The sequence below is a fragment of the Calypte anna genome, chromosome 4B (assembly GCF_003957555.1).
Source record: "Calypte anna isolate BGI_N300 chromosome 4B, bCalAnn1_v1.p, whole genome shotgun sequence".
Lineage (NCBI taxonomy): Eukaryota > Metazoa > Chordata > Aves > Apodiformes > Trochilidae > Calypte > Calypte anna.
Genome location: NC_044249.1, coordinates 18,134,889 through 18,161,717, shown reverse-complemented (window position 1 = coordinate 18,161,717; position 26,829 = coordinate 18,134,889). Strand labels below are relative to the sequence as shown.

General features: G+C 49.2%; 1 protein-coding gene across 1 annotated transcript; it reads right to left on the bottom strand.

Moving 5' to 3' along the window:
* Positions 1-771: 771 nt before the first annotated feature.
* Positions 772-24,868, bottom strand: ATOH8 (atonal bHLH transcription factor 8). Its single transcript, XM_030450670.1, is given in 4 exon segments — positions 772-1,876; positions 10,730-10,921; positions 24,133-24,423; positions 24,426-24,868. Coding segments are annotated over 4 exon segments (669 nt in total). The 5' UTR covers positions 24,606-24,868; the 3' UTR covers positions 772-1,870.
* Positions 24,869-26,829: the final 1,961 nt, after the last annotated feature.

Below are 26,829 nucleotides of genomic sequence, written 5' to 3'. Positions count from 1 at the left end.
GTTTGTTTAATTCTACCTTCCAGTTCCTATTCTCTCATTGTTTTCTGTGGCTGGGCCACATCCACAAGGTCCAACCACTTGTCAGTTCTTGCAAGCAAACACACTTCAAACCCAACCCTTTGACATGGGTGCAAACAACCCTGAAGTGTTCCCACAGTGTGCTCAGCCCCCTGTTACAAGCTAAACAGTTGGCCTTAATGTCTATAATGAAAGACAGGGTTAAAAACTGTGCTTAAATAAAGAAATACAAACAACAATCTAAAAATGTAGTTTATTGGGCTGCTAATAATGACTGGGCAGAGGGGTGAGCAGTATAATGAGCTCCAGGGAGGAAGTTTGGACAACACCATCCCCTGTATGTCCCAGAAATTAAGTAGAGGGCATCCAGAGCATCCTCATCAGGAGCTTGCCCACCCTCACCTGGTCCAGGGGACTTGGCAGCAGGCAGATGGTCCCTGCAGAGCCCCCCTTACCTCCCCCCAGCCCCATATCCTGATCCCCTGAGCTCAGGGTTTGCACACCAGCTCCCCAGCTTAGCATCCATCTGCTGATTGCTCAGCTTGGGAAGTAAGGGGGCAGGCACTGAGAAGCTGAAGTTTTGTATTCAGTCACCCAGAGCCTTCTCCCCCTCGCCCACCCCAGCCCCACCACACTCAGACTGGAGTAAGTCAGACACCTGGGGACCCAGTTTAGACTGCTGGAGCCAGGATGCAAATCTGGCCTTGCAAATAACCCTTCCACATGAGTGGGAAACAAAATCTGTTAATCTCCCTGGTTTGGAAATACCTTTTTTTTTTTTTGACTTGAATACAGAGTTTTGTCCCCTCATCATTAGCAGATGTCTTGCATATGAGCTCCATTACCTATAAAGTCTGCTTACTCCAAGCAAATGTTTCTCAATCTTTTCTTTTTTCTTTTTTCTTTTTTTTTTTCTTACTTCAATTTGAAGTGAAAGGTACAGTAGAGAGTTCAAATGCTTTTGCATTACAAGGGTTTCTGATGTCTTGAAAAATCCGATGGAAAAAACCAACTTCACAAGCCTGAAACTCCCACTGAATCATTTTGCTGCATTTCACCCTGCCCATCTGAACTCACTTTTTTTTTTTTTTTGCTTTACACAGCACTTAGCTTTTGCTTATTGAACTGTATTTATTTATTTAAAAAAATAAAATTCATAGCTCCTCTTTCAGCTCTCACTTTGTGTCAGTACATTTACCCTGTGGATGTGTCCCACAGGCAGGAACATCAGGAAATTGCCCAAGGGGCAGAACCATGGAAAGGAGCAAACACAATCTGGTGGTGTCCCAGCTCTTGCCCACACTGAACACTGGCTCCAGGGCTGCAGGCAGAGAAGTGAGGGCAGGAGAAACAAGAGGTGACCCCCAGAAGGACTCAGAAATTTGAATCTGTCACTGAGAGCTGGCTGCCCTGCTTGCCACCATCTCAATGGCACCTCTGCCTTTTCTTTGGCTCAAAGATTTAAAGTTAAGGCAAAAATAAGACACAGTGTAGAAGCTCCATCAAATCTTTGGCACAACAGCAACAACAACAACAACAAATTACTGTACACATGAGCTGAGAGGGTAACATTTCCCAGTTAAGCAAAGGGAAAAGTGCTAAATAAATTGCACGTACTAAAAGGTGGCTGGCTTAACAACAATAAGAAGCATCCTTGTCCTTTTTTTTTTTTCTTTCTTTTCCTTTTTCTTCTTTCTCTTCCAGAGACTAAGAAAGTTCCTTGGCCAATTGTCATCTTGAAAAGGGGTTTCTGCAAAAAAAGCTGCTTGCAGTCTTCATCTGGACCATGCAACCTTTGCCAAGAGCAGATGTAAATGACTGGAAGCTCTTCTGAATCTCCCCTTCCTGGTTTTTACTCCTGGAAAGAGAAAGATGCACCATCAAGACAGGGAACACACGGTGTTCCAGAGGCTCCTTGCACCAACAACCACTGCTGGTACACACTGAGGTGTCCTCAGGGACCACTGGCCATGGGAGCTGCTAAGAATTGGGCTTGCAAAGTAACTACAATGGTAGCCAGAGCTCACCCAGAGCAGAGGGACTGGCAGACAGAGGGGATGAGAAAGGTTTGGGGTGGAAACACAAGGTAGTAAGTTGCTGGCTCCAGCTCCTGCTGCAAAAAAACCCCCAAAATACACCCTTAGAATCATGGCAAAGAACTGCTTTTGTCAAGACCCACAGCTCTTTGGGTCTATTTTTAGTTTTCAAACCTAATCTCAGAATTGCAGCAAGCAAGCAAAAGAGTTGGGCCAAGCTGGATTTGTGCAGGGGATGGGGTTTATGTCTGTATTTTAGTGACTGGATTTATTTTGATCTGTTCCCAGCATCTCAACCTCCAGCTCTGCAACCTGTCCTTGTGCTGTGGCAGATGTTCTGGGGTAATTGCATTTGGCCAACTCACTATTCTGGCCAGGATTCCATTGGAAAATGCACAACTCCAAAGAGCAGCAGCTTCAGACAGGGAAACACTCATCTAAACCCCCCTTAACATTAAAATAAGCCCTGTGAGTATCCCACAAACAATCGTTAGTGTAGTTCAAAACAGAGTAAAATCCTCAGGGCCTGCTCCTTCATGAGATCAGATCTCTGTTGTCCAAACTGCCTTCATCACGTGGGCTCCTAAATCCTCCTTTAAGTAACTTAGGAATTAGAAACTTGGAAATGACTTCCCATTTACTGAGTCCAACCACTGTTTCTTGCTTTTTGCCAGTGGATTTAAAAGCCCTTCAGGGTGCAGTACAGCCTCTGAAAGTCCTTTGGACACAGTCACCAACCCCCTGGACACATCAGCCATCTTTCTTACGGTCTGAGGTCCAACTTAAAGCTTGGCCTGAAAAACCTTTTTTTTCCACAATCTGCTTCATTTCTGTATCACCTCTCCTTTTCCTTTACTGGATGTTGTAAAATAATGTATAACTATTACGAAGATGCTGATGATTATTAATTTCTTTTTATTTTTTACTATTATTAAGGCAGCTGCTTGGGAGATCAACCATCACCAAGCTAAGGGGTAAGGGGGCCCAAAATCCACCTTACCACCCCTTCCTGCAAAGTGCAGATCCTGGAAAACACAGAATTGCCCCAGGGCCATCAGGATTCCCCTCAACAAGAATATTTTGCTGAAATATTTTCCTCTATGCAAGAAATGCTGGGCCCTGCTGGACCTCAGGCTCCTGGAGCTGAGGGCAGCACATCTGGACATGGTAGGGGAGGTGTTCAGCCATGCAGCTCTGCATGGGATGGGGCCACGGGCTGGTTGCATCCTAGTGCATCCCAGCCATAGCAAAACCCCTGGATAAACATCACTCCACCAGTCCCAACCTGCATTGGTTACTCTTCTGCACTGGCTATATTGAACTCTTCACATCTGGAAAATGCCAAATCTGGGAACAGAGCTCATTATCACAATTTTTATCCATAAGGAGCTGTCTGTGCTGACTGTAAGACACCACATAGGGCTGCACAGAGCAGGATAATGTAGGAATTATTGCCCTAATTCAGGGCCTTAACTGGGATTTGGGATTTGAGATTTGGAATGAATGAGGTGTAAGTGGGAGAATGACAAACAGCCTTGTGTGTCACAAATGTTTCTGTTGGGAACCCCCTGAAACTATTTTCCAACAATAAATAATACATATTAATAATCTGCAATAGAAAAGTCAGTTGTTTAACTTATCCCACATGGAAAGAAAATGTGAAAGAAGTGAAAAGGGGGAAGCAGTGACCACTGTCATTAATATTAAAAGACAGTAGAGAGACAAATCCCCCCTGTTCCTGCCTGGAACAGCCTTCTTAGCAACCAAAACCTTTCCCACTGCAGGAACAAACTACCCAGCAGTAGCAGCCTCCTGCTCCAAGCCAAAGCCACTGGAGCCACAGGGCCTCTGGTCCCCTCTCTTGTGCCTCTGATGCTCTTTAAAGTGCTCAACAAATAGGACCTGAGATTACAGTTAACACCTCCTGTGTGTTCCCAGGGACTCTGCCCTTCAGCTCAGGGTCCTGGATGCTGATAAAAAGCACTGGTAGGGTCTGGGAAGCAGGCTGGTGGCTGTTCCCTGCTCTGAAGACTTTGCAACTGGATAAAATCAGTGATGGTGGGGCTAGAAGAAACATGTGCAGACCAGCCAAGGGCAGGTAAGGGCAATTGTGCTGCACCTTTGAGGTGATGGAAATGGGAAGGGGAATGGAGAGATCCCTCTACACCCTGATTGAGGAGCTCAGCAAACCCCCCTGGCATTACTCAGTGAGTCCCAGGTGCTGCCCAATGCTGGCCATTAGGTGAGAACAGGCTCCTCTCTTTCCCCTCTCCACCCTTTTCCAATCCACCCAGGAGCTCTGAAGACAGATTTATTAGCCAGGGTCTGCTTTAAACTAATAATATCAGAGCTCCCATGGCTCTTGAATTTGACAACTGGCCCAATGACCTTGGTGAGTCTGCAGCATCCTGGAGCATTTCAATCTCAATAAATCACAGCACTTCAGGAATTGAGTCAGCCTTTGTTCCAGGGCTTCTTCTGTCTCTTATACTCACATTTTCCTTTTGCTGTAGTTATCTGATACCTGTGGGGCTGGTCTTACCCTATTCCTGGTAATTCTGTCATTACAAAGGGAATGGAACTTATGCTGGGACCCTGTTCCCACCACGGGGGGCAAATCCCTGGCCCCAGACTTTGCCTGCTGCCATGTGGCTGCTCCAACACTACTTAAAGCAAAGGGGGTTTTGGAGTGTTGTCATGTAACAGTGGGGTCCCAAACCACATCCTTTTTGCAATTAAAAGCTTTCTGCCTTGCTCTTTGGGGTACTGATGCTCAACCCCCCCCTGATGGGCCAACACGGGCTGTGCAGTGCCCTTGGGGATGCACACAGCTGCCTCTGCCTTCCTGCTCAGCCTTGGGTCAGCTTCCTCATGATCTTCATAGTACCACAGACTGGTTAGGGTTGGAAGGGACCTTAAAGATCACCTAGTTCCAACCTCCCTGCATGGGCAGAGACACCTCCCACTTAGATGCTGCCCATGCAGGTGGGTCATGAGCCTTGCCATGACCCTCAGCCTCACAGCCCTGCCCCATTTCCCATCGCTGCTTTGGGTTGCAGGGCCTAATACAAGCACCATGCATGGGAATCCACTAAGGTGTTTACAGACCCTCACTACACCCCCAGCCACCTTATATTCTGTTCTTTGGATGCATCATCCTGCAGCTAGCATAGAGCAGGGATAAATCCTGTTTGGGCAGAATCAGAACCCCCCCTGGGGATGCTGCTGTCCCACAGCAGACGGACGGCTGGGAGCTGGTGGCTGCTGTCCCGTGGTCCAGCTCCTCCCCAGGGCTGTGGGGAAGCAGACTGGCTGGCTGCCCGCTCCTGCCTGCAAGTCCTAGCAGGGAAATGAAGCTATTTTTAAAGAGGAACCTCTCTGCTAAGTCAAACTGCAGGGAAAAGGGAGGTTGAACCTCATTATTGGAGCCCCTCTCCCCACACAGGGCGGGAAGCTGGGAGGAAGAAATGCCCTGCAGATCAGCAAGATTTTTACTGTGCTGGCTCTGGATGTGTTATAATAATCAATATCAGATGATCAGTAACAGCCAGCTCGGCAGCCAGGATCATCCATACAAACCAGGGGGTGGGAGCTGTGGCTTTATCTTGGGGGTCTGTCTAAATAAATCACGAGTCATGATACAGTGTTAGAGAAAAAAATCCACTCCGAGTGGAGGGGTTTGGAGCCATACAAATCAAACCTGCCACTACCATTTCTCTTTTATGATATAAAACCTCAACTTCCTCACTCCAAGCAAACACGGCCACAGAACACCCTCCTTGGAGTTTTTTTTTTAATGGAAAGAAGTGTAATCTACAGCGGGAACTCTGTTTTTAGCAAAGTAGCAACGAGGCAGCATCAAGGCACGGCAGAACCCCACAACTATTTTATATAATGCAATAATTACACACATAATGTGAGCCATTTTAGCACAGCAGCCTGCAACAAATAGAGTGGCTTTTCACTCTGTATGTGCTTCTCCATCATTTAATTAGTGGGGAATACATGTATAGGGAGACAGCACGTCTTACAGCTTTAATTCCTTGCATCTGTGCGCATCCACACACAGAGGCACAAAAGCAAGAAACAAAATTCCAGCCGAAAACTTTTATTGAGCTCCAACTGCTCGCCTGTTATTCATAACCCAGTTTCCTCTCTCACAAAGAGACCTTTCGCATGGTTTGGGGCTTTTTTTTTTTTTTTTATATGTGTGTGTGTTTCTTTTTTTTTTTTTTTTCCTTCTGCCTCCTCGCTAACAGCTGCTCGCAGTGTTGTATCCTGAGTGATGATGAGGTTCTGAAAGTGTTTTTTTGGAACAGATGGCCAGGAGAGAGCCGGGGAATGTGCCAGCAGAGAGCTGGGGAATGCGCCAAGTCCTGCGGTGACTGAGTACTCCGGGTTCCAGCTCGCGTGCCTTTCCCCTGCCCTCTGCCCCAAGTGGCGCCAGCAGGACTTCCCAACTCGCGCTCTGAACATCTGGAGTCTGCGACTGCCAGAAGAGCCAGGGCTGGGGGGGGGAGGATGAAGCAAAAAAAAAAAAAAAAAAAAAAAAACAAAAAAAAAAACCCCTAAGAAAACCCACCAAGCCACCCCCCTTCACACACAGACAAAAAAAATTAATCCCTCACCCATCCCTCCCCGCTCAGGCTTAGCTCCCATGGCCGCGGCGATGTTGCTGCCTTGCACAAGGGTTGATCAAAAGCAAAGAGGGGAGGGGGAGGAAAAAAAAAATGAACCTTGCAATGGGCTGGGTTTTTTCTTTTTTTTCTTTTTTTTTCTTTTTTTTTTGGTTTTGTTTTGTTTTGTTTTTTCACAAGCACTTCAGGCTTTCTGTTCCGTGCTGGGTGTGATAGCTGTGTAGGATATTTGGACCCTGCTGTGTTAGACCACCAAAGGGCTGTGGTTGTGCTGCCCGGTGGGGAGGTAAGGGCTGCCCCATAGCCCTTGCTGGGGGCTGGATCCTGTGGAGCTGGGGGGTATGAGGGTAAGTGGTGCACTGCTCTGCACCCACAGAAGCACCAGGCTTCAAAGAGAGCACCCAGCCATGCACCCTGAAGCCCTAACACTACCCTGTTATAATGCCACCTTCCTGCAGGGCACCAGAATTTGGCCCTGATGGGGGTAAGGCTATAAAAAAAGAGTGTGCAAAAAGCAGACTGGACCCCAGACCCTACAAAATCCATGTGAGACTTATCCTTTGGCCACTCAGGATCATGTCCCATCCAGAAATGGGGTCCACCAGGGATAAGGAAACCTGGACTCCCCTCTCTGATGCTCCTCCTTTGGCTGTCGTGTCCTCAGTGCTGCTGGAGGATGCTCTTGGCTGAAGTCAAGGGTAGGTCTCTCTCCCCTTTCCTGGGACATCAGTGTGGACTTGGGGCTCTGTTGTTTTGTAACCCAAACCTCTGACATGGCATGACTCTTGCATGCATGGTGAGGGGCAAGGCTTAGTCTGGATCACTTGTATAACCAAGCAAAAAGCAGCTTTAAAAAATGAAGACTGTCATCACCATTCCCCAACCCCCTCCTGTGCAACTTTTTTTTTTAAAGGAAAAGGCATTTGAAGCCCTTCAGTTCTCTCCTTTGCCACTTACAAATGAGATCCCTCATCACCAAACACCCCTGGTCAAGTCTCAACTGTAAAACCTAAAATCACCATATAACTGTAGTTAGGACTGGAAAGGGGATTTCTTTTTTTTCCCAGTCAAGTTTTGCCAGCCAACTTTTCTAATTAACAAAATGGAGTGGAAGGAAGGGGGGAAGAAACAGCAATTAAATTTCCCATTGAAACAGCAAAGTCTGAATAACAGCCTAATGTTAGGGACTGCAGATAATTTGCCCTCGAACACAAAGCAAAAGGTGATGCACAATCCAGCAAACCCAACATCTGGAGCCTCTGCCTGCCAAAACAAACTCCAACCAGCTACTTTTTGGTGTGAAAAGCTCACAGTGCCATAGCACATCACAAGTGGAGAGAAGAGAGAGCAAGTGATAGAGGTAGACAAACAATAAAATGGAGATGACAGGAGATAATAGTGCTGTGAGCCCAGTGGTAGAAGTCAAGGAGTAGAGGTCTGTGCTCGGGCTGGCTTTCTTCTTTCTTTTTTTTAAGAAAGAATGAAAAAAGGCAGTCCAAAGAATAACAACAAAAATATGACAACCACCCTGAAGTCCGTAATTTAGAGGAACTGTGCAGCAAGCAGTGGGTTTGGAGACCTGATTGAAAACACACACAGTTTAGAAAAACGTGCCGATTTCAAAATGAATGAGGGCACAGTGATTTTTGGCCAAGCTGTTGTATCTTCCTCCAGGCGCTTGCAGAAGACCCCCCAGGAGAGACTTCCCTTCACAGTGCCTGACTCCCAGACCTGGGATCTTCCCTGCATTGCCATCCTGGATCTGTAACTTCCCTCTGATAATGGCATTTCTATCCTTTGCCTTCACGATTTGCTTGGATCAAGGAGAGAGGCAGAAAACAAGATGAGTCCTTCCAAACCAGACTTTTCATCCCCACTTCCATCTCCTGGGAATTGCTGGTGTTACTTAGCAGTACCTACTGGTTTTGGCTTCCTTGTCAGCTGAATGTGCTCTTGCCATCACCTCAGCAAATGGCACAGCTTGCCCAGAGAAGCTGTGGCTGCCCCATCCCTGGAAGTGTTCCAGGCCAGGTTGGATGGGGCTTGGAGCAACCTGGTCTGGTGGGAGGTGTCCCTGCCCATGCAGGGGCTTGGAACTAAATGATCTTTAAGGTCTCTTCCAATCCATTCTCTGATTCTAAACCCTCCTGGAAATAAAACGATTATCAGCCAGGGGAATCCAAGGTCTCTTGTGCTGCCCTAAACTTGGACTTTACCAAAGAGCAGAAATGCATTTTCAAAACACTTTCCAGAAAGAAAAGCAAGGCAGAGCAGGGACCAAGAGCCTGCCAAAAGTATAAAGCCCAGTTTCCTTTTTAGAGAGGGTCTTTGGAGAAGAGTTAGGAGGGGTGACCTTCAAGAATGCGGAGAAGAGGCAGATTTTCTCCTGGTGATGCTGTTTCTGTGGATCAGTGGTGGCCTGTTGGGAAATGTGCCCCTGCCTCACGAGAGTTTTACTGTTCGTATGGTCTTGATGGGCTCGGGGCTTTCGTCCACGTGTCTGTGAGCTTTAGAGAACAAATGCCATATATGTCAGGCTTTTAATTCTCAATTTATTTTTTTAAATTAAGGATGGGCCCAGCCCTAACCCTCAGATGTGAACACCCTGGGGTTTGGAGCCCTTTGAAATCTGGCTCTGCATTTTCTGTCTTTAAGCTTGTGTTGGTTTACATATGCCAAGACAATGGGTCTCAGTCCATCGGGCACCCAAAGCCTGAATGCCAGCCCAGAAATGTGCTGAAGCCACAAGGAGGATGCTTATCCTCTTCTTCTCTGCCATCTTGACTTGAAGAGGGGACCTAAGACCCAACTAGCAATTGCTGAACCCTGAAAAAAGATGCTTATCCCCTTCTTCTCACCCATCTTGGAGAGGGGACCCAAGACTGAATTCTCACCTCACTCTAGGGTTAGTGGCATCACATCAGTGTCCCTGGCACAGCCCTGCCTGCAACTCTACAGTCCCTACAATGAACCTCCAATTTCAGGCTGTGCCCAGGACCTCTCCTCACATCTGGTTTCTGTTGGTGCTGTGGGGAAGTGGTGCCATGTCTCCACCTGGCACTGCTGCTCCACGGGCATAAAAACAGCCTGGGACAGAGAGAGGAAGCGACAGGGAGTGTCCTATTGTGTTTATTTATAAACTGAACTGCTGCGGGATGATTTGTTGAGCTAAAGAGGAGGAAAAGTGAGGAAACCTGCCCAAATCAGAGGCAGATCTTAATGACACTGGGGAAGGAGCCTGCTCCCCGGCTTAGCTGCCCATTCATCCATTAAAATCCCGCTGATTTATTATCCTGCCTGACAAGCGAGCCCAGAAAGCCACGGGAAGTTCAATTCAAGTTTACAAAATTCTTTTTGTCATAAAAGCCCGAACAAAGACATCAATCACTCCTTTAATTCACCCATGTCACTCTCTGAGAGGAAAACGGGCAGAACACCCCACTTCCTCCTCCCGCCGCTTGACGATGATTTCACCTAATTGGTTCAGTGTTAAGTAACCTAAAGGAATGCGAGGCGTAATTAGATGGAACGTTGTTTCCTCAAGATACCCACACGTCCTTCAGGTCATACATCTTCCAAATGTGTTTATACACCCAACGTCTCCATTAGCTACTTTTTTTGTTGTTGTCGGGTGATTTTTCTCAGAGATAAGTGTTAGGTTAAACAAAGCAGAGAACACAGCCGTGTTTTATGGGCTGCAACAGGCGACCCGAGGTTGGTTTGGTTTAACAAATAACAGCCCTGAGATGACTCTAAGAAGATGAGGCTCGTGCTAAAACACACGATGGGTGACTAAGGAGAGGAGGACAGGGAGGAGAGAAAAGCTTCTGATTAGAGAGGAATGTGGTTATTACAAGATGAGATGGATGGAGGAGAAAAAGTGAGAGAGAAAAAGCCAGGGATAAAAAAAAAAATCTCAGGAATATTTCAAGAGGTTGAGAAAGGAATGAAAGCACTTTGGATTTTTTTTCTCTTTTTTTTTGACTTTTGTAACTTTTACTGTTATTTGGGGGGTGAGAAGGGGAGGCTGTAACATACCTTCCTTTTTTTAGATCTTCCTTCTGCTTGTAAGGTCCTAGTGCACTGCTCCACACATTCAGAGAAGCTCATGTTACTGTGGTCAGCACTGTAATCCAGGTCTGCTAGTCTGGCCAGGGAAAGGATATAGTTACAGGCTATTCTCAAGATGGCCAGTTTGGACAACTTTTGACCATAAGAATAGCAGGGAACCTAGAAAGGGTAACAGAGAGAAAAAAAAATTAATAAAAATTAATCCAGATAAATAAAATATCTTGCTTGAAGCAGCGACAAAAAAACTGTAGGTTATTTTCTTAGAAGTTTTTAACATAAATAGGACCTCTAGTGATAAAAGGCCATATGGTCCCAACAGTTTTTTAGGAACTCCCCTGCTGATCTCCACAGGGATGAAAGCAGCACAAAGCCTCTTGATTTCAGCAGGGCAGTTCTGCTTAAAACACGATGGCAGGATCTGGCCCAGGACATCTGCCTGCCATTCAGTTCACTTCTCAATAGCCCTGCTTCCCTCAGAAACCTGCAACCCCCGTGCCACCGAGTTAATCATCTTGAGTAACTTACACCCCACAAGTAGGTCCAATGTCATCATAGGTCTTGCAAAATAAGGCAATAAGAGAAGTATTAGCACCACAGCCTGGAGTTTTTTGGGCTCAAACAGCATTAATCATGATTCTCAGCCCATGCAGAACCACAATGCTCTTGTAGGAGCAGGACCTGAAGTCATCTTTCCTACCTGCAGAAACATCCCCATTATGCTATCTTACCTCCCAGGAGAGACCAAACCTGGTTCAGAGCCTTGACCCTATCTTATGCAATTTATTTCTTTCCCCTTGAAGATTCCTGGTGTAATGTGAAACATTCAAACAATTCAAATTAAACAGCCCGTGTCTAAATCACTGAACAGTACAGGTTTTCTGCAGCAGAAGCTTTGATTACTTTTCGATCACGACCCAGCAAGACACTAGAGATGAGCTCAATTTTAGGCACATAACTTCAACACGTTCATCTCAAAGAGCTCTTCTTCAGAGTGCAATAGGCTTGGGGCCCTGCTTGCTAGTTTGTGAAATTGCTAAAGGTCATTCAGCCTTTAACCCAGAAGAGTCTATCACCTACTGGAAACTGGAGCTGGGAGTTTATCTGAAATCCATCCTAGCCCCTCAAGTTGTCTGCCCGCCCACCAGTATAAGTTATCATACTACATCAATCACTGGAATGCCTCAGTGTCCCTCTACCATCTGTGTACCAGTTTCCATCCTCCTCGTGCCTCTAGGGTGTCTCACTCTGCTGAGGGTTTGAGATTTTGTAAGGCTTCTTGCCGTGCTCATGCCTCAGCTTCTCTCCTCTCTGGGATGACAAAAAGTCAGGATCATCTCTGGACTATTGACCCAGGCTTTTCACAGATCAAGATGGGTCCACCCCCTTCATGAACCCTGCAGCAGCCATATGCAGATGCCAAGGGAGTAGCAGAAAAGCTCAGGCATATATAGGGTCTCCTCAAGTATCCAGCTAACATCTCTCCATGACCTCAGCTAGAGGTGCCTTCTCTGTATTAAGCAGCCCATGAGAGATCTTTCTTCAGAAATTTGGTCTGGTAAGCTGAACCCCTCTCAATACTGAGCACCCACAAAATCCTTTTGCAAAGTTTTCTCCCCAGTCTCTCTATAACACTGCCCTCCTTTTGCTTGTTTTGAACTCGGATCTTACTGTCATCACTTGAGGTCCCCCAGTTCCTCTACTGGAACAGATTTTTATTCACCTCCTCCAGGACACACATTTTTAGTCCTCCATCATTTCTTCAGCCTCTTTTCCAGACGAAAAAGATCAAACCTACTTAGGAAACAGTTCTGTGGAAGCCATCCCATACCTCTGATGGCTCTTGCTGCTCTTCCTTGAAACTTTTCTAGTCCTTTCTGAGCTGAGAGGATGAGAACAACACATAAGATTCATGTTCTGAGTGCTCTGTGTATTTATCTAACAACAAATGCTTGTGCTCTCTGCTTTGTTTAATATTCCTTTTCTCATAACTCCTGATTTGATTTGTGCTACTGCCAGGCACTGACCTGAGACTATTATTGAACCATCTACAGAAACCCTGATGTCTCTCTTCTCTAGATAATGGTCAGCTCAACACCTGTCATTTCATATGTGCAATCTGGTATGGTTTTTCCCACATGCATCACATTTCTTTATCTATATCATATTTAATTAATCTACCAGGGTCATAAGCTCACTCTAATTCTTCTTATCTTTGCTACCTTTAGCAAATACCTACACCTTATGCTGGAGCATTGCCAGCAAAGTTCCTATCACACTGCTCACCCACCTTGCCAGCTCATTTATAAACACACACAGTCACCATTTCAGGTGGTGGGACCTCTGAGGTCTCCTATCCAAACCTCTGTTTGAAGCAGAGCTAAGCTCACAGGCAGACCCTGGTTTGTCCACTCATAAAATCCCATTCCTCACCCTCTTCCCCTTCCCACCCCCATTCCCTGCCTGTCGACCAGTCACTAACCAACAACTCCTGCCCAAGTTTCTTCAAATTCTCCTTGAGAGGAGCTCTATCATTATACTGATGGAAATCCAAACCAATACAACCATCCAAACCATACAACCCTATGGATCATCCTTATCCATGTGCAAGTGGATTTTAAAGGCCCCATGGGCCATTTGGCTTGCATGACACATCTGAGGTGCCAAACAGCATCCAACTTCTCCAGAGGCAAGCAACAAGCTTCAAAGGACCTTTTTAATACACACCATGTGCTACTGATATCCCTGAGGAAGCAAGGAATCATAGAATCAGAGAATAGTTTGGGCTTGAATAGACCTCTGAAGGTCATCCAGACCAACCTGCAATGAGTGGGGATATTGCAGGGTATCTATTTATTCTCTGGGAATCTCTCTCCAAATCCTTTCCACTGTGCACCCCCCAACTGCTCTTGCCCTCAGACCAGAATTCCTGTCCCCCCCAGATGCAACAAGCTGAGAGTTAATTTGAAAGCAAGAGCTGGGGCAACAGAAACACCCAAGGGTCTTTTGACACAAGAACAGTGGAGACCCAAGATCAAATAGCAGAGTGGAAGATGGAAACTAACATAGAAGGATTCAGTGAAATGTGGGAATAATTTCAGAATTAAAGCAAGAAGGAAGTTAAATTGAGTGGAAGGAAAATAGACCATGAAATCCTTGAGGCTGATGCACAGACGTTGTCCAGTCACAACAGAAGGCAGGCTAATGCCTTTTTCCCTCATCTGTTTTGCTCTCTTCCTTTTGTGTTTTGTTTTTATAAAAAAAAAAAAAAAGAAAAAAAAAAACCCTAGAAAAGCAAAATATAAACCAAACTGTTTTGTAGAACATGTTTGCTGCAAATTCCAAAAAAGATCTCAGTGCTAACACAGTTGACAAAACCCTTGACTGGGATTACACAACACTTTTTCCACAGGCTGCAGCAAAGTGCAAACTGGAGCTGCCCTGTCCACCCGCTGGAAAAGGCTCACCTTGAGCAGCCCAGATACCACCATGATGGGTGCGGGGCACTAACATTTGGAGATAAGAGCTTTTGCCATGGTAACAGTGTTAGAATAACTATTTTGCAGGAACCCTCCCTGTCTTGGCTCAGCTCCTGCCATTTTAATGTTTCCTTTTGAATTAAACATGGGAAATTGAGAGAGGAATGAGCCACTTAGTCCAGATCCAAATCCAAAGCTTCCCCAAACTTCCCCAGGAGGGTGGGGATAAAGTGAACTTTGGTTTTATCTCTTCTTTAACATAAAGCCAGCAATGAAGAGGGGACAGATTTGCACAAGCCGGAGTGAAGGATGTTAATAACACACTTGGATGCCACGAAATCTCCAAAATCCAACTGAAAACAGTCTTAGAAAAGGGAAAAAGGGCTGATGCTGGTGTGGCCACACAGGTGTAACCCTCCCACGGGTAGCTCACTCGTACCTGTGCCCAAAAGACATAAGGTGGGAGGGAGACATAAGTTTGGTGCAAAACCAGGAGCTGAGCTGGTCCCTTCTGAGCTGCGGGGGAGCAGGGGAGAGCTCAAATTCCTGTGCAGTCAATGAATGCATTTCCCTCATCTGACCTCACCAGTTTCTCCTGAGCAGCAGCACAGCTCACCATCTTGCCTGCAATATTTGCAATGATTAAAAGGAATTAGGAAGGAACTGCAACTGAAATTTCACACCAATGAGAAGGAATGAAGCTGTCTGTTAGACAGGAACGGATACTCGCTCCATCCTTGGCTTCAGGAGATGATGGCACTGGGCTGGGACCAGCAGGAACCAGAGCTTCGGCCAGAGGATGTTTGTTGGTTGAGTCTGCAAAGGGCTCTGCAGAGTCTCATGGGTCTTATCAGTGATCCCCAGGCTGGCAGGGGCTAAAGCAGCACAAGTTGAAAGCTCTTGAGATGGATTCCTGTGCAGAAGAGCCCTTCTTTGGCAGGAAGATAGGACGGGATGTGACCTAACAGGTCTTTTCCATCCTTGACGTCTGCAATTCAGAGGCAGCGCCCTTGGAAGCCCAAAGATGCTCCCTTTGAAGTTCATGGGAAGTCTTCTGCACTTTTGCCAGAAGCAGTGCTCAGCCCACAGCCAGCTCTCTCAAGCCAGGCAGGGCTCTGCTGCAGCTCCTTGAGGGTCACTGTCATCTACTAAAGACATGGTCTTGGAGTTGATTCTCACCCAAGGCACAGGATGAGGTTGTGGAACAACTAGAGGAAGAAATGGGTGAGAAGGTACAATAACCACCAAAGGAGAGTGCAGGGTATGTTCACTGCCATGGGTCTGCACAGAACAACCAGAAGCATCCCATGGACTTTGGGAGCAGTAATCCAGTTCACACCTCTGAGCTACTGCTGGGTAGCTCTGTACTTATCAGTAAGATATAATTCATGTAAACATCCTCAGGACCTGTCTAGATAACATCTGCAAAGCCAAGCTTACTCAGCTGTGATGCTGCAAGAAAATGCTGGATGAAAGAGAAGTGCTGGGTGCTGGGGCTACAGACCTCCTGGTTATAGTGTTAGAAACAGGACTTAGTGGGACAGACTTGCACAGATCACCTCCACATGAAGGTCAGGTAGAGCAGAATTGTCCTCCTCGGAGTACAGCAGGGAAGAGGGGGTGGTTCCAAGGCAGAGAAATGTTTGAGTTTGCAGAGTAAGCTAAGCCCACCTGACAGCTAATTCCTTCACAAGATGCCATAATAAGCTGCTGAATTTACCTGTCTGCTAATTCATCTGCTGTATTGTTATGTTGGGAGTTAAAACACATCAGGGTCTGTCCCCCCCCAACCCTCGGAGAGCATTTGGCTGCCTCTTCCCTGCTTCCAAACACCCAGCACAACTGCACTGCTTCATTCTTTGTGCTGCACCTCCTGCCAAAAATATTTCCAGAAGGTTCATATAAATGTCCAGTGCTTAAAAGTTCTGGCTTTTGTACACCCCTCCTTCCACTGGGGGTGAGTCAGATGTTTCCCAGAGTTAAGGCACCTCAGTGGAAAGGCAGCAGGCTGGGGCAGCAGGACTGCTGGTGCTCCTTGCTCATCTGTCCTGAGTGGAGGGGAAAACTCTCTCACCATCCCAAAGTATCTCCAGGACTGGTGTCTGTGGAGCTACTGGGAGAAAGAGGAAGAGAAAAGTTATGGCTGACCAAGCATTGGAAATGTTCAAGGCCAGGCTGCATGGGGCTTTGAGCAACCTGTTCTAATGGAAGGTGTCCCTGCCCATAGCAGATGGTTGGACTAGAAGATCTTTAAGGGGTCTCTTCCAACACAAACCACCCTGTGAATCTATGAGTAACAGCCTTAACAAGCTGAAAGCCTTTTCCAGAAGATCATTCCCTGTCTTCAAGGTGTGTTACATTGTGGAGAGTATTTGGGAAGGGTTTGGAGCCATTCTTTTTCTTTCCATTTTGTTCCAGGGGGAAGGTGAACACATAGAGGTCCTCCAAGAAGTAGGAGGACCTCTTGGCTGATAGTCAGGTTTTGTGCTCAGATTCACCAGCAAGGGACTTGCCTTCCCTTCCTTGATCCTGACAGCTACATGCCCTGAGTCCTCCAAACCTCCCAGGTGGGATGATGATGAATTATACAGCTGTATGATGGAGAAGCCTGCAAGCACTGCTGGGACATCTTTTCACAGCCCTGCCAGACTCCTTCAGTGTAGCTGCTTATCAGTGTGTGGACGTGTCAATAATGGCACCATGGAAGTAGACACCTTAGGACCCAGACCTTATAGCTATAAGGCCTCCCCAGGGCCTTCTCTTCTCCAGGCTGAACAATCCCAACTCTCTCGGCCTTTCCTCACAGAAGTATTCCACCCATCTGATCACTTTTGTGGCTGCCTCTGGACTCACTCCAACAACTTCACATCTTTCTTGAGCTGAGGACCCCAGAGCTGGATGCAGTACTGCAGGAGGGGTCCCACCAGAGCAGAGCAGTAGAGCAGAATCCCCTCCCTTAACCATCTGTGTCCCCTCAGGGTAGCAGATGCTGGGCAGAGCTATTCTGGCCAGCACTGGGCACCTATTTCATCCCATGGATGGGAGGCTTTTGTTTCTCTGCCACCAGACTGCAGTGGTGGGGAACGGGCAGCCCCATCCTAGCAAAGCAATCACAGCAACTTGAAAGCGAGCCCCATCCCTGCCCTGCCACGAGCAGTGAAGCATCCATCCAGGCACCAAACCTAGCTTAAAAATGCCAACAAGAACAAAAGGAGCATGGAGCATGGCCCAGGCAGGAGCACTAAGCCTGATGGAGTGAGGCACCTTGGCCTCTGGGGTGGGTCCATGCTGTCAAATAACCCAGCTCCTGGTTCCCTCCCAGCTCCTGGCTCCCCCATCGCTCACATTGCAGAAACATGAGTTCACTCCTTGGAGCGAAGGAATTGGCTTCCTCCAAACAAAACCTAGGTGTGGTGCTGGGTGAGTTCACCCTGGGGATCTCTTCCAAACGGCAGTCTGCTTAACACTGCCCCAGGCTTGGCCCTGCTCCGTTTTGGACAGTCCTCCTCTGCTCTCCTTGGATGTGTTGCACCCTCAAAGCCTTCTGCAAATCTTCGGGGCATATGACAAGTATCAGGCATGAAAAACAGCACGTTGCTGGGCTGCAGCAAAGCCCTCAGGGTGGGATCTGGGAGCCACCTCCCAAAATAATAACTACATGGAGTACATGGGGCCATCGCAGGAGAAATCCCAGGGCCATTGGGCACAGAAAATGTCAAGCACTTTAGTGGGGTAACACCTTTTTGGGTGACATTTTAGTGGTGGCCATCTCCATCTCTGAGGTCCAATGAGTCCAGTTCACCTGGAAAATAGGAGAACAAGCTCCACTGGAGCTAATGGCATTACACCAGCCCCAGCTTGGCTCTGGTGATTCTTTAGTCACTGCTGGACACCATGGGTTTTTTCACCCCACTGCTATCACTGCTTAGACCCAGGAGCTTCCCTTCACCCACATACGTGGCTCTGTTGGCATCTCTGCATCCCTGCTTGGCCTGGGGGACAGTGCAGACTGGACAGGGGTGAGATATATCACTCTGAGGACACACATGGCATGGACCAAAGGAACAATGGGCTCAGAAGGCTCTGCTGAAGGTACCATAAAGTGTCCCACTTCCCCGCCCCAGGGAATGCATCCTGGAGAGGAATTTGAGAGCGGATTAAGGCAGGGAGGGGAGGCTGGATTCAAAGCCTGATGGAGAAAAGAAGATCCTTTCCTCTGATTTCAGCAGGAACCGTAAGAAAACACAGAGGTTAACTTGGGGTGGCTGCAGCAGGCAGAGCAAATACCTCCTGACAGGAGCAGGATTTGTAAGAGGGATTTGAAATCAGTTAGACAGCACCCAAGGGAGCAAACCAACCCCATTCTTGGTGACACACAGTCTTTGTTTTCAGGATTTTTTTGTCCTTTTGTCTGGTTTCTCCCTTATTTTCTCTCCTCTTGTGTTGCTTCAGGCTAGTATTTTGTCTTCTTTAGCTGTTAAACCACAGTGCCACCCCGCTCTGCCCCAGCTGGGGTCTAAATAACCATAACCATCATTCTGGACTGGTTGGAACCACACAGATGCTCTGGTTAACACTGTGCTGTTCAAGGACAATGAAGGGCAATGTGTGGAGGGTGCTCTGGCTCTCCTGAAGCCCAGCAACATCTTTCCAACTCCTACCATGGAGCAGGGCTAAACCTTCTCAGCCAGATGTTGGCCCTCAATGGGTGGTTTGTCTTGAACTAGGTTTTAAGGCATTTAAGGGTTTCCTGTTGGTGGGATCATGGGGGGAATGAATCACTGGGAATAGGGCTGAGAAGTGAGCAGGTGATGGAGGAAAGCTCTCAGCCTTCCCACCACGCAGTGAGGGCACACTAGTGGTACTGGTTGTATCCAGTGTCTCGCCTGCAGAGGTGACAAACCACAGCCGCCTTCGGGATGACACACAGAGAGGGTGACCACATGATGATGTGTCCCCAGAATAGTCTCAGCCTCCACCAGCTTGAGGCTAAGGCACTGCTCAGACTGCAGGTTCTGCCTACCCTTAGTGCCTGGCTTGTCCCTCCAAACCCCTGCAGCCAGTTTGCCCTCGTGCCACCCCACACCAACACAACCTTCTCCTTCAAATGGCCTTAAAGCTGCCATTCCCAGTGTCCAACCACACTGCTGATGGGAGCAAGTGGGGTCTTTTCTGCATGGATTTAGCAGCAAGCCACAGCACAGCCACGTGCATGCCAGCAGCAAAAAAAGTGAGAGGATGCTAGTGAGGGAAAAAAAAAAATAAATCTCCATTCCAGCAGTTAAAAAGCCCTATAAAACCCTAAAATATCTCCAGAACCCATGAGCGCAGAGAGCAAGGCTGTCAGCTGCTAAGGCAGAGAGCGCCCTGGTAACGCAGTGGTGAAAAGATGTAGAAAAAAGACAATATACTTCAAGAGAAAATAAATGTCTGTGGACACATTTGCTCCCAGCACGGACTCTAGCTTGCTGTGACTTGATGTGTTGCTTTCCTGAGGAGGAGCTGGACAGCAATGCTCCAGAGAGAAACCAGATGTGCAAGGCTCCAGATCAGGAAGGCTGCTGTGGTTGTCTCCATCCAAGGGAGGGAGAGTTTGCTGCCACTTCAGGATCTGTCAGCACAGCTGGGAAGCTCAATCCCACCTCCTCTGAGTGCAATACACTGGTGGGAGTTGGTTTTGCTTGGGTGTCCACTGCAACCTAACACTGGAGAGGACTGTGTCCTCCTGGCCAAGGCCTCCAGGAGCAAACGTGGTGGCTGAGGTCATGCTGTAATAAACGTTAGGATGGTTGTCTCACACTTCGGATGTGCTGGAGTAAGAGACTCCTGCTGCCAAAAGGAATTTGCAGACAAAAAGAGGAGCCAGCATTGCTGGTGTCCATGGCCTGGCCTGGCCTGGCTAGCAGCTGCTCTGAAGAGGTGCAGAGGTGGCATTGCCTCTAGTCTCCTCCAAATGGTTCCAGTGCCTCATGAACCAGCACCAAGGCTTTTCAGATGGAGGAGATGACCTTGGGTTCTTGGGTACCCAGTGATGCACCTATGTCTAGGCACATCAGGGATCCTTGGGTTTGCTGACCACACACAACAGCAGGGAGAGAAACAAGATGGAAGAGACAACCTGTCATGTCACTTCTGGAGGGTATTGGAGCAGCCAGGACAGTGCAAAAACCCACTGACCAGCATCAACCAGGGCATCTGAGGGCAGGAGACCAGTGCTTTGAGTTAGAGCTGCCCAGCCACAGGGACAGGAGCAGCACCCAGAAAAAGCAGCAGCAGAGGGAGAGAGCAGAAGATTCTCTACTATCTCCAAGTGCTTTATAGCAGATGAGTGTTTTCCAAGGTGAATTACGCTATTAAGAGCCTTCTGTCAGTGGAAGGATCACTTGGACAAATGATTCTTGGGACAATGTGAGGGGACAATCTCTTCCAAATCTCTTCACAGTTGAAGATCACAAGACTAGGGAGAAAGAGTTGTATCTATTTCAGGAGCATCTACTCTTCAGTCCCAATTCAGTGGCCCTATGGTGAAGGCAGCAGCTGGATACACAGAGAGGGAGAGAGATCCTTCCTCCTGGTGGCCATGACACCAAGGAGTGAGCACAATGGCAAGGACACGTCTCTCCCAACAGCAGGCAGCTTCCCAGAGCTGGCAGCTGCCCTTCTATGTCCCACCTCTGAGGAGGTCCCTGTCCTTGGAAGTGAGGCGGGGACAGCCATGTGCTCAGGGACATGGCCGGATCAGCCTCTCCTTGTGTGAGATGACTGTGGTCAGCTCTTCCTCCACCAAGAACTGGGGAAAAAAAAAGCAACCAACCCACCCCTTCCTGCCATCTGGAGAGCTTGCCGACACAAAGCTGTAACATGTGTGCCATATGTACACAGCTGCAGAACGCGGGGATGCCGCTGTCAGCCCATCTGCCCGGCACGCTGCCTGCCAGTCGAGTGGGCTGGCAAGATGGCATCCTGCAAAGGGGAATGGCTTCCCCTTCCTCCTCCTCCTCCTCCTCCTCACCGGGCATGGATAGGCTCCCTATGGTGTGGCCCATCCTGCAAGCGTTGGCATTTTATCTCCTGCATGCCAGCCAGGATGGGCATCTCCAGCCCTGCACATCCAAACAAGGTGGGGAAAGGTCTGCTGGTGCCTCCAGCACCTGGCCCCTTCCCAAAGGAGTGCAGTGCTCTCCCCTGCTCCTCACCCACCTGTCTGCGGGGAGGTATCAGTTTCAGTGTCTCAGGAAAAGCCTCCCAGCTGCTGATGAGCCTGATATGTGATGACAAGGAAGGGATGGAGGAACAAGAAGTAAACTGAGGTCTGTGGCTGATGGCACACAGGGGTTGTCTCCTTACACCCTTTGTAAGCTCGGGTATGTGAAAGGACAGGACTTACCCGAGGCAAGAGAACCCCTCCCTGCTGCTTTTACCTCCACAACAGAATCTCCCCGTACCCCCATGTGCCAGCCCTGCTGACCAAGATGTGATGAAAAGCAACATCCTCTCTTTTGATCCAAACTGCTCCTCAAAAACCTCACCACCAGCACCGGTGTGAATGATTTGAGTGACAAGCCCGCGCCGGGTGTATGTGCAATGAAGCTGACTGTCACCTGATGTCATGTACAGCACCAAGCATGCCGCTGGCAGCCCAACCAGAAATGAATCCAAATGTCATCCAATGATGGTCGGGACAGCCAGCCCACCCCTCAGCAAATATCTAGGAAAACCTCACAGCAAATATTTCCCAGAGAACGATTTCTTTCTCTCTGCAGAGCAAATACAGCTCTGCCAGTATGTTCCTGTGCTGACCCTAGAGACTGACTTTCACGGGAAGAGAGGACAGCAACTTGTTCTCCAGGCTCTTTGGGCTCCCAGCTGAGTCTAAGGCTGAAATGATTTATAGAGACAGGGCCAAGGCCAGGAATCTGAGGCTTTTCAAGAGTTGCCCATTTCCCCAAAGAGCGCAGCTTTAATTTGTTGCTTGCCTGCCTTCTGCTTGAGGCTCAGCCTAGAACAAGATTGCCAGTGATTTGGGAAATCAGTGCTACTTCCCCTTGCGGTTTTGGTGGTGTAGATGTGTGTCCATGGAGAATTAGACTGACACTTCCAAGCACGTTACACACAGTCACCAAACAACCGAGATACGGAAGCAGCATATAGAAACAAAATACACCAAGTCTGGAGTTTGCATCTATAAGGGGTGGCCTCTCAGCACCAGAGGCACAGCATCCAGCATGAACTGGATTACCGCAATTCTAACAGAAGCTGTCAGATCCCACCACTGAGAGGATTAAAAATGCTCCAGTTTAGTCACTCATCAGTAATTCTCTCCTGACAGACAGCTCCAGTCTTCCTACCGAGGTTGGGACTAGAAGTCTGTTTGCAGAAGTGGATGACGGAGGATTAACTCTTGGGTTGCAGCTACTGAGCACACAGAGGTCATTGAGACGGGCTGAAGGCATCACACGGGAGGTGGGAACAAGCAGAGCCTCACCAAGCAGGAAACAGGAGTCTTAAAGCAAGCACACTTGGGGAATGGTTTGGATAAATAACGTCTGAAAGATGGTAGCCAAAAAGGCTGCATGCATGATCCCCCCTGCAAGGAGATCACGCTGCTCCCACCAGCTGAGGGGAACCATTCTGGGACAGGAGACACTCAGCACCTCTCAACACACGGACTGATCTAGATACAGCTCACAGCCCTCCCAGTCCTGTGCATCTCTTCTTTCCTACACACCTGGAATAGTCCCATCAGCATTTACTGGAGAGGCAGAAAAGCCAGGACCTGCCCAGTGCAACAGAACATCTGTGTGTATCAGTGAGCTGTCACAGTGTGCCTACACACAGGCAGATGTATAGGGCAGAGTAGGAGGGCCAGGGCACTGATTTATCCTCATGGGCAAGATACAAGAACCTTGCAGCTTCTCTACACCCCTCCTCATCTTCTGTATGCTGGGGAGGTGATGGAGAGATTTTGTCCAAAACTATTTACTTTTCAGAAGCTCCACATTGCCAGAAAGAACACATCTATTATCTCTTACAGACAACAATCAGGATTTTCAAGACCTCTCAACAAGAAAGCCCAGCACCATACAAGCTTCAGTCACACAGGACAGTAAAATTAATGGGAAACTAAGTGGCAGGGAACCACAGCTTAACTCAACTATCCCTGGCAGACACAGAGCACAGGGAAAGTTTCAGAGGTGGCTGCAGGAACCCTAAGGGCGCTGCAGGGTTGGGCACTCTGCACAAAAGTCAGCAGGAACATGTTGCTGCCCAACTGATCCCCTTGGGACTGTCCATCCCAGCAGCTGAGCTAACAACTGCAAGTGCTCTTGGTACAGGAGCATCACCCCAGCCCAAAGCTTGGCCAAATGCCTCCATTCACCTTCTGTTTTTTACTCAAAGTTTCTCGGTTTTATTTTCTCCCCCGTCTATGCCATTCTCTCCCCGGGAAAAAAGAAAAAAAGAAAAAAAAAAAAGCAAAAGCAAAAGGTCCAAAAGTTTCTAACTGAAAACAAATTAAAAGCCCTTATTTATTTATCTTGAGTGTTAGCACAGCTCTAGGGTTGGTACTTCCAGGCATTTTGAACCGACTTCCCCTTCTGTCAGGCGTCCACTCCAGGCTCCTGCCTGCAGCCTCCACTGGCGCTTTCCCCGCGCCTTGCGCACCCACCAGCACCCCTCGGGCAGGGAGAAGCAGTGGGTGGCGGTGGGGGGGAGGAATTTGCAAAGCGATGCCCGGCGCCACCACAGCCCTCCCCACCACCACCCCCAGCGCCCTCCGCAGCCCGCCCGCGGAGCCCCGGCTGGCGGCGGGGGGGAGGTCGATGGGCGCCGCGATGCCCCCTACCCCGGGAAGGGGGGTGCCGGCCTGGGGGGGGAGGGGGGTCAACCAGGTACCTGCTTCCGCAGTGCCTCGAAGGCAGCGCTGATGGTGTGGACGCGGGTCCTCTCCCGGGCGTTGGCCAAGAGCCGCCGCGTCTGCTGCAGGGCTTTGATCTCCGGCGAGACGCCGGACGCCTCTCCCGGCCGCGGGCGCGGGGAGGCGGCGGCGGGGGGCGGCGGCGGGCGGGCTGCGGGAGGCGGCGGCGGTGGCGGCGGCGGCGGCACGGCGGGGAAGGCGCTGGCGGCGGGGCCGAGCGCGGTTCTGCGCGGCTCCCAGGCGGGCGGCGGGGCGGCGGCGGGGGTGGTGGTGGTGGCGGCGGTGGTGGCGGTGGGTGAGCGCGGAGCCCCGTCCTCCTCCCGTTCAGCACTTTCAGCTCGACGCGGAAACTTTTACAGCCGTGTTTGCGCCGCAGCCGCCTCAGCCCCCCGAGCTCGGCGGTGCAAAGGCGCGGCCAGGGCTCCCCCTCCGCCAGCGGCGTGCTCCGCATGGCGCGGCTGCGCTGCGCGGGTGCGCTCAGCACCGGCCGCTCCGCCGCTCCGGTGCTGCTGCTTCTGCTGCTGCTGCCGCTGCTGCTGCCGCTGCCGCCGCCGCCGCCCCACTGCCGCCCATCTGCGCCCGATCGGCCGCGGCGGGGAGCGGAGCCCCGGCAGGACGGTTCCCTCCGTCCGTCTGTCCGTCCGTCCGTCCGTCTGTCCAAACGCGGCTCCCCGCAGCCTGCCTCCCACCGCCGGCAGCCGGCCCGCCGCGCAGATGAGCGGCTTTAAAGAAACAGGAAGGCTGGCTTTTTTTTTTTTTTTTTTTTTTTTTTCTTCCCAAAACAGCTGTGCTGCCAATCTCCTTTGTTCATCCCCCCCCACACCCCCCTCTTTCCCTTCCCTCCCACCCCACTCCCACTTTCTTCTTTAATCTCTCTCTTCCATGCGATGGAAGAGAAATCCTGCCCCCCGGAGACTCGCCGCGACCCACCGTGTGCGCTTTCCTCCCCCACCCCCGCCTTCCCTCCCCAGGGAAATCCGTGATTTGGTTTGGTTTCCAAACCCCTTCATCCCGCTTCTCCCCTCCTATCGCTCGTTTCCTTCATCAAGATCCTCATCTACGAAGTGGGGGGTGCCTGACGTTCACGCTGCCTTCCTAAATGTGCCCGGGAGCACTGGGGGCACCAGATCCCTCCTGTCATCACTTAGCCTTTCACGGCTCCCTGAAACCTTCGGTTTCTGCTCTCCTACCACTCCGAATCTGCTCAGATGCATTACTCCGCAGCAAAAGGCTGCTCTTTTTCTCAGGGGTAACCAACACTTTGGTTAGTTGCTACCAGCTGTGGACTGCCTTCTGCTGGCACCCAAAACTCCTTCAGACACACTGAGAGGAGCAGCTCCAGTGCAGCAGTGCCAAGGGTCTCGGCAGGGTGGGAGAGAGGGAGGGAGAAGTGCAGGGACTCACCAAAAGTTACAGCCAGAGCTCTGGAACAGCTGGGAATAAACTGCACTTCACAGGATTGTAGGAAAATTCGGGACAGAAGCAACCTCGGGAGGTCCACTGTAATTTTTGGAAGCCTCTGTTATTTAGGCATCTGGCTTCTGCTTTCAAGTCACCTAAACCCGTTAGACATGTCAAGAGTCAATGGGCTGTGAGATGCTTGAAATCACTGCAGGACTCAGAGGGATGTTGTTCCCCAGCCCTCCTCCCATGGCTTTATCAACTAACCCAGCAGCCATCAGCACCACATGGGTGAGCAGAGGGAGCTTCTGCTGACCTAGCTGACATCCACAAAACAAGACAAGCTCTGCCTGGTGGCTGAAGTCCTCTGCTTCATGCTGCTGTGGCCTGGCTGCGCCGGAGCAGGCATAAAAAGGGTTTCTTTCAGGTGGTGGAACTGGAGACAGTGCTAGAGAAGAAACACTGAGTCCTGGTTCAGCACTGTAGCTGTGAAAGCCATGCTGGCTCCTTTAAAACCTCTGCCCAGCTGTTGCTGCAGTTGGGTTTTCTTTTGCAGAATGACTTTGAGTCAGTTGAACTCAGCAATACCTGACTACCCAGTGTGGGTAGCATCACCTCCCTGTCTTGTGGTGGTGCTGGCAAACTGCCCTGATATCCTCAGCTAGAGCCTATGAATAAATGCTACTAATGTCAGGGCATGCCCTAATGAACACATACTCCATCTGTTCATCTCTGAATTCCTGTAACTCTCAAAGATGAGAACCAACAAAGGGATTTTTAATTGACCTGGTTTCTCAAAAATGTCCCAGTGATTGGCAGTAGCACCAGCCCCATAGGAAGCCTATGTTAAATATTTGGTGGCTCTTCTCACAAGGAAGAATAACCCCAAGATCTTGGCCAGATTTCAGTCTCAGCCATTAAGTTCTTCCTACAGAAAATCTGCCTACCCTGGTGTTCCAGCCTGACTCTGTGGACCAAATCAATCTGGGGGGCAAAGAGGTGAAGCCCATTACAAACAAAGGAGTTTGCAGTGATTTACACTGCTTGTTCTTTTTGTTTTGCCCTTAAGGCGCGTGTGTGTCCTAGGTGCTGGTTATAAAGCTGCTCCCTTGGCGGTGGCTGCATTACAGAGTGCTTCCAAGAAGAAACCTAAACCTGAATGCCCCCAGTCACATAACTGCCTGTCAGACCTTCCCCTTCTCTCAGTTTAGTATCCTTGTGCTTATGGGTATCACAAGAGAGCTGGGGAGGCCCGAATCAGGGCTGTGTTACTA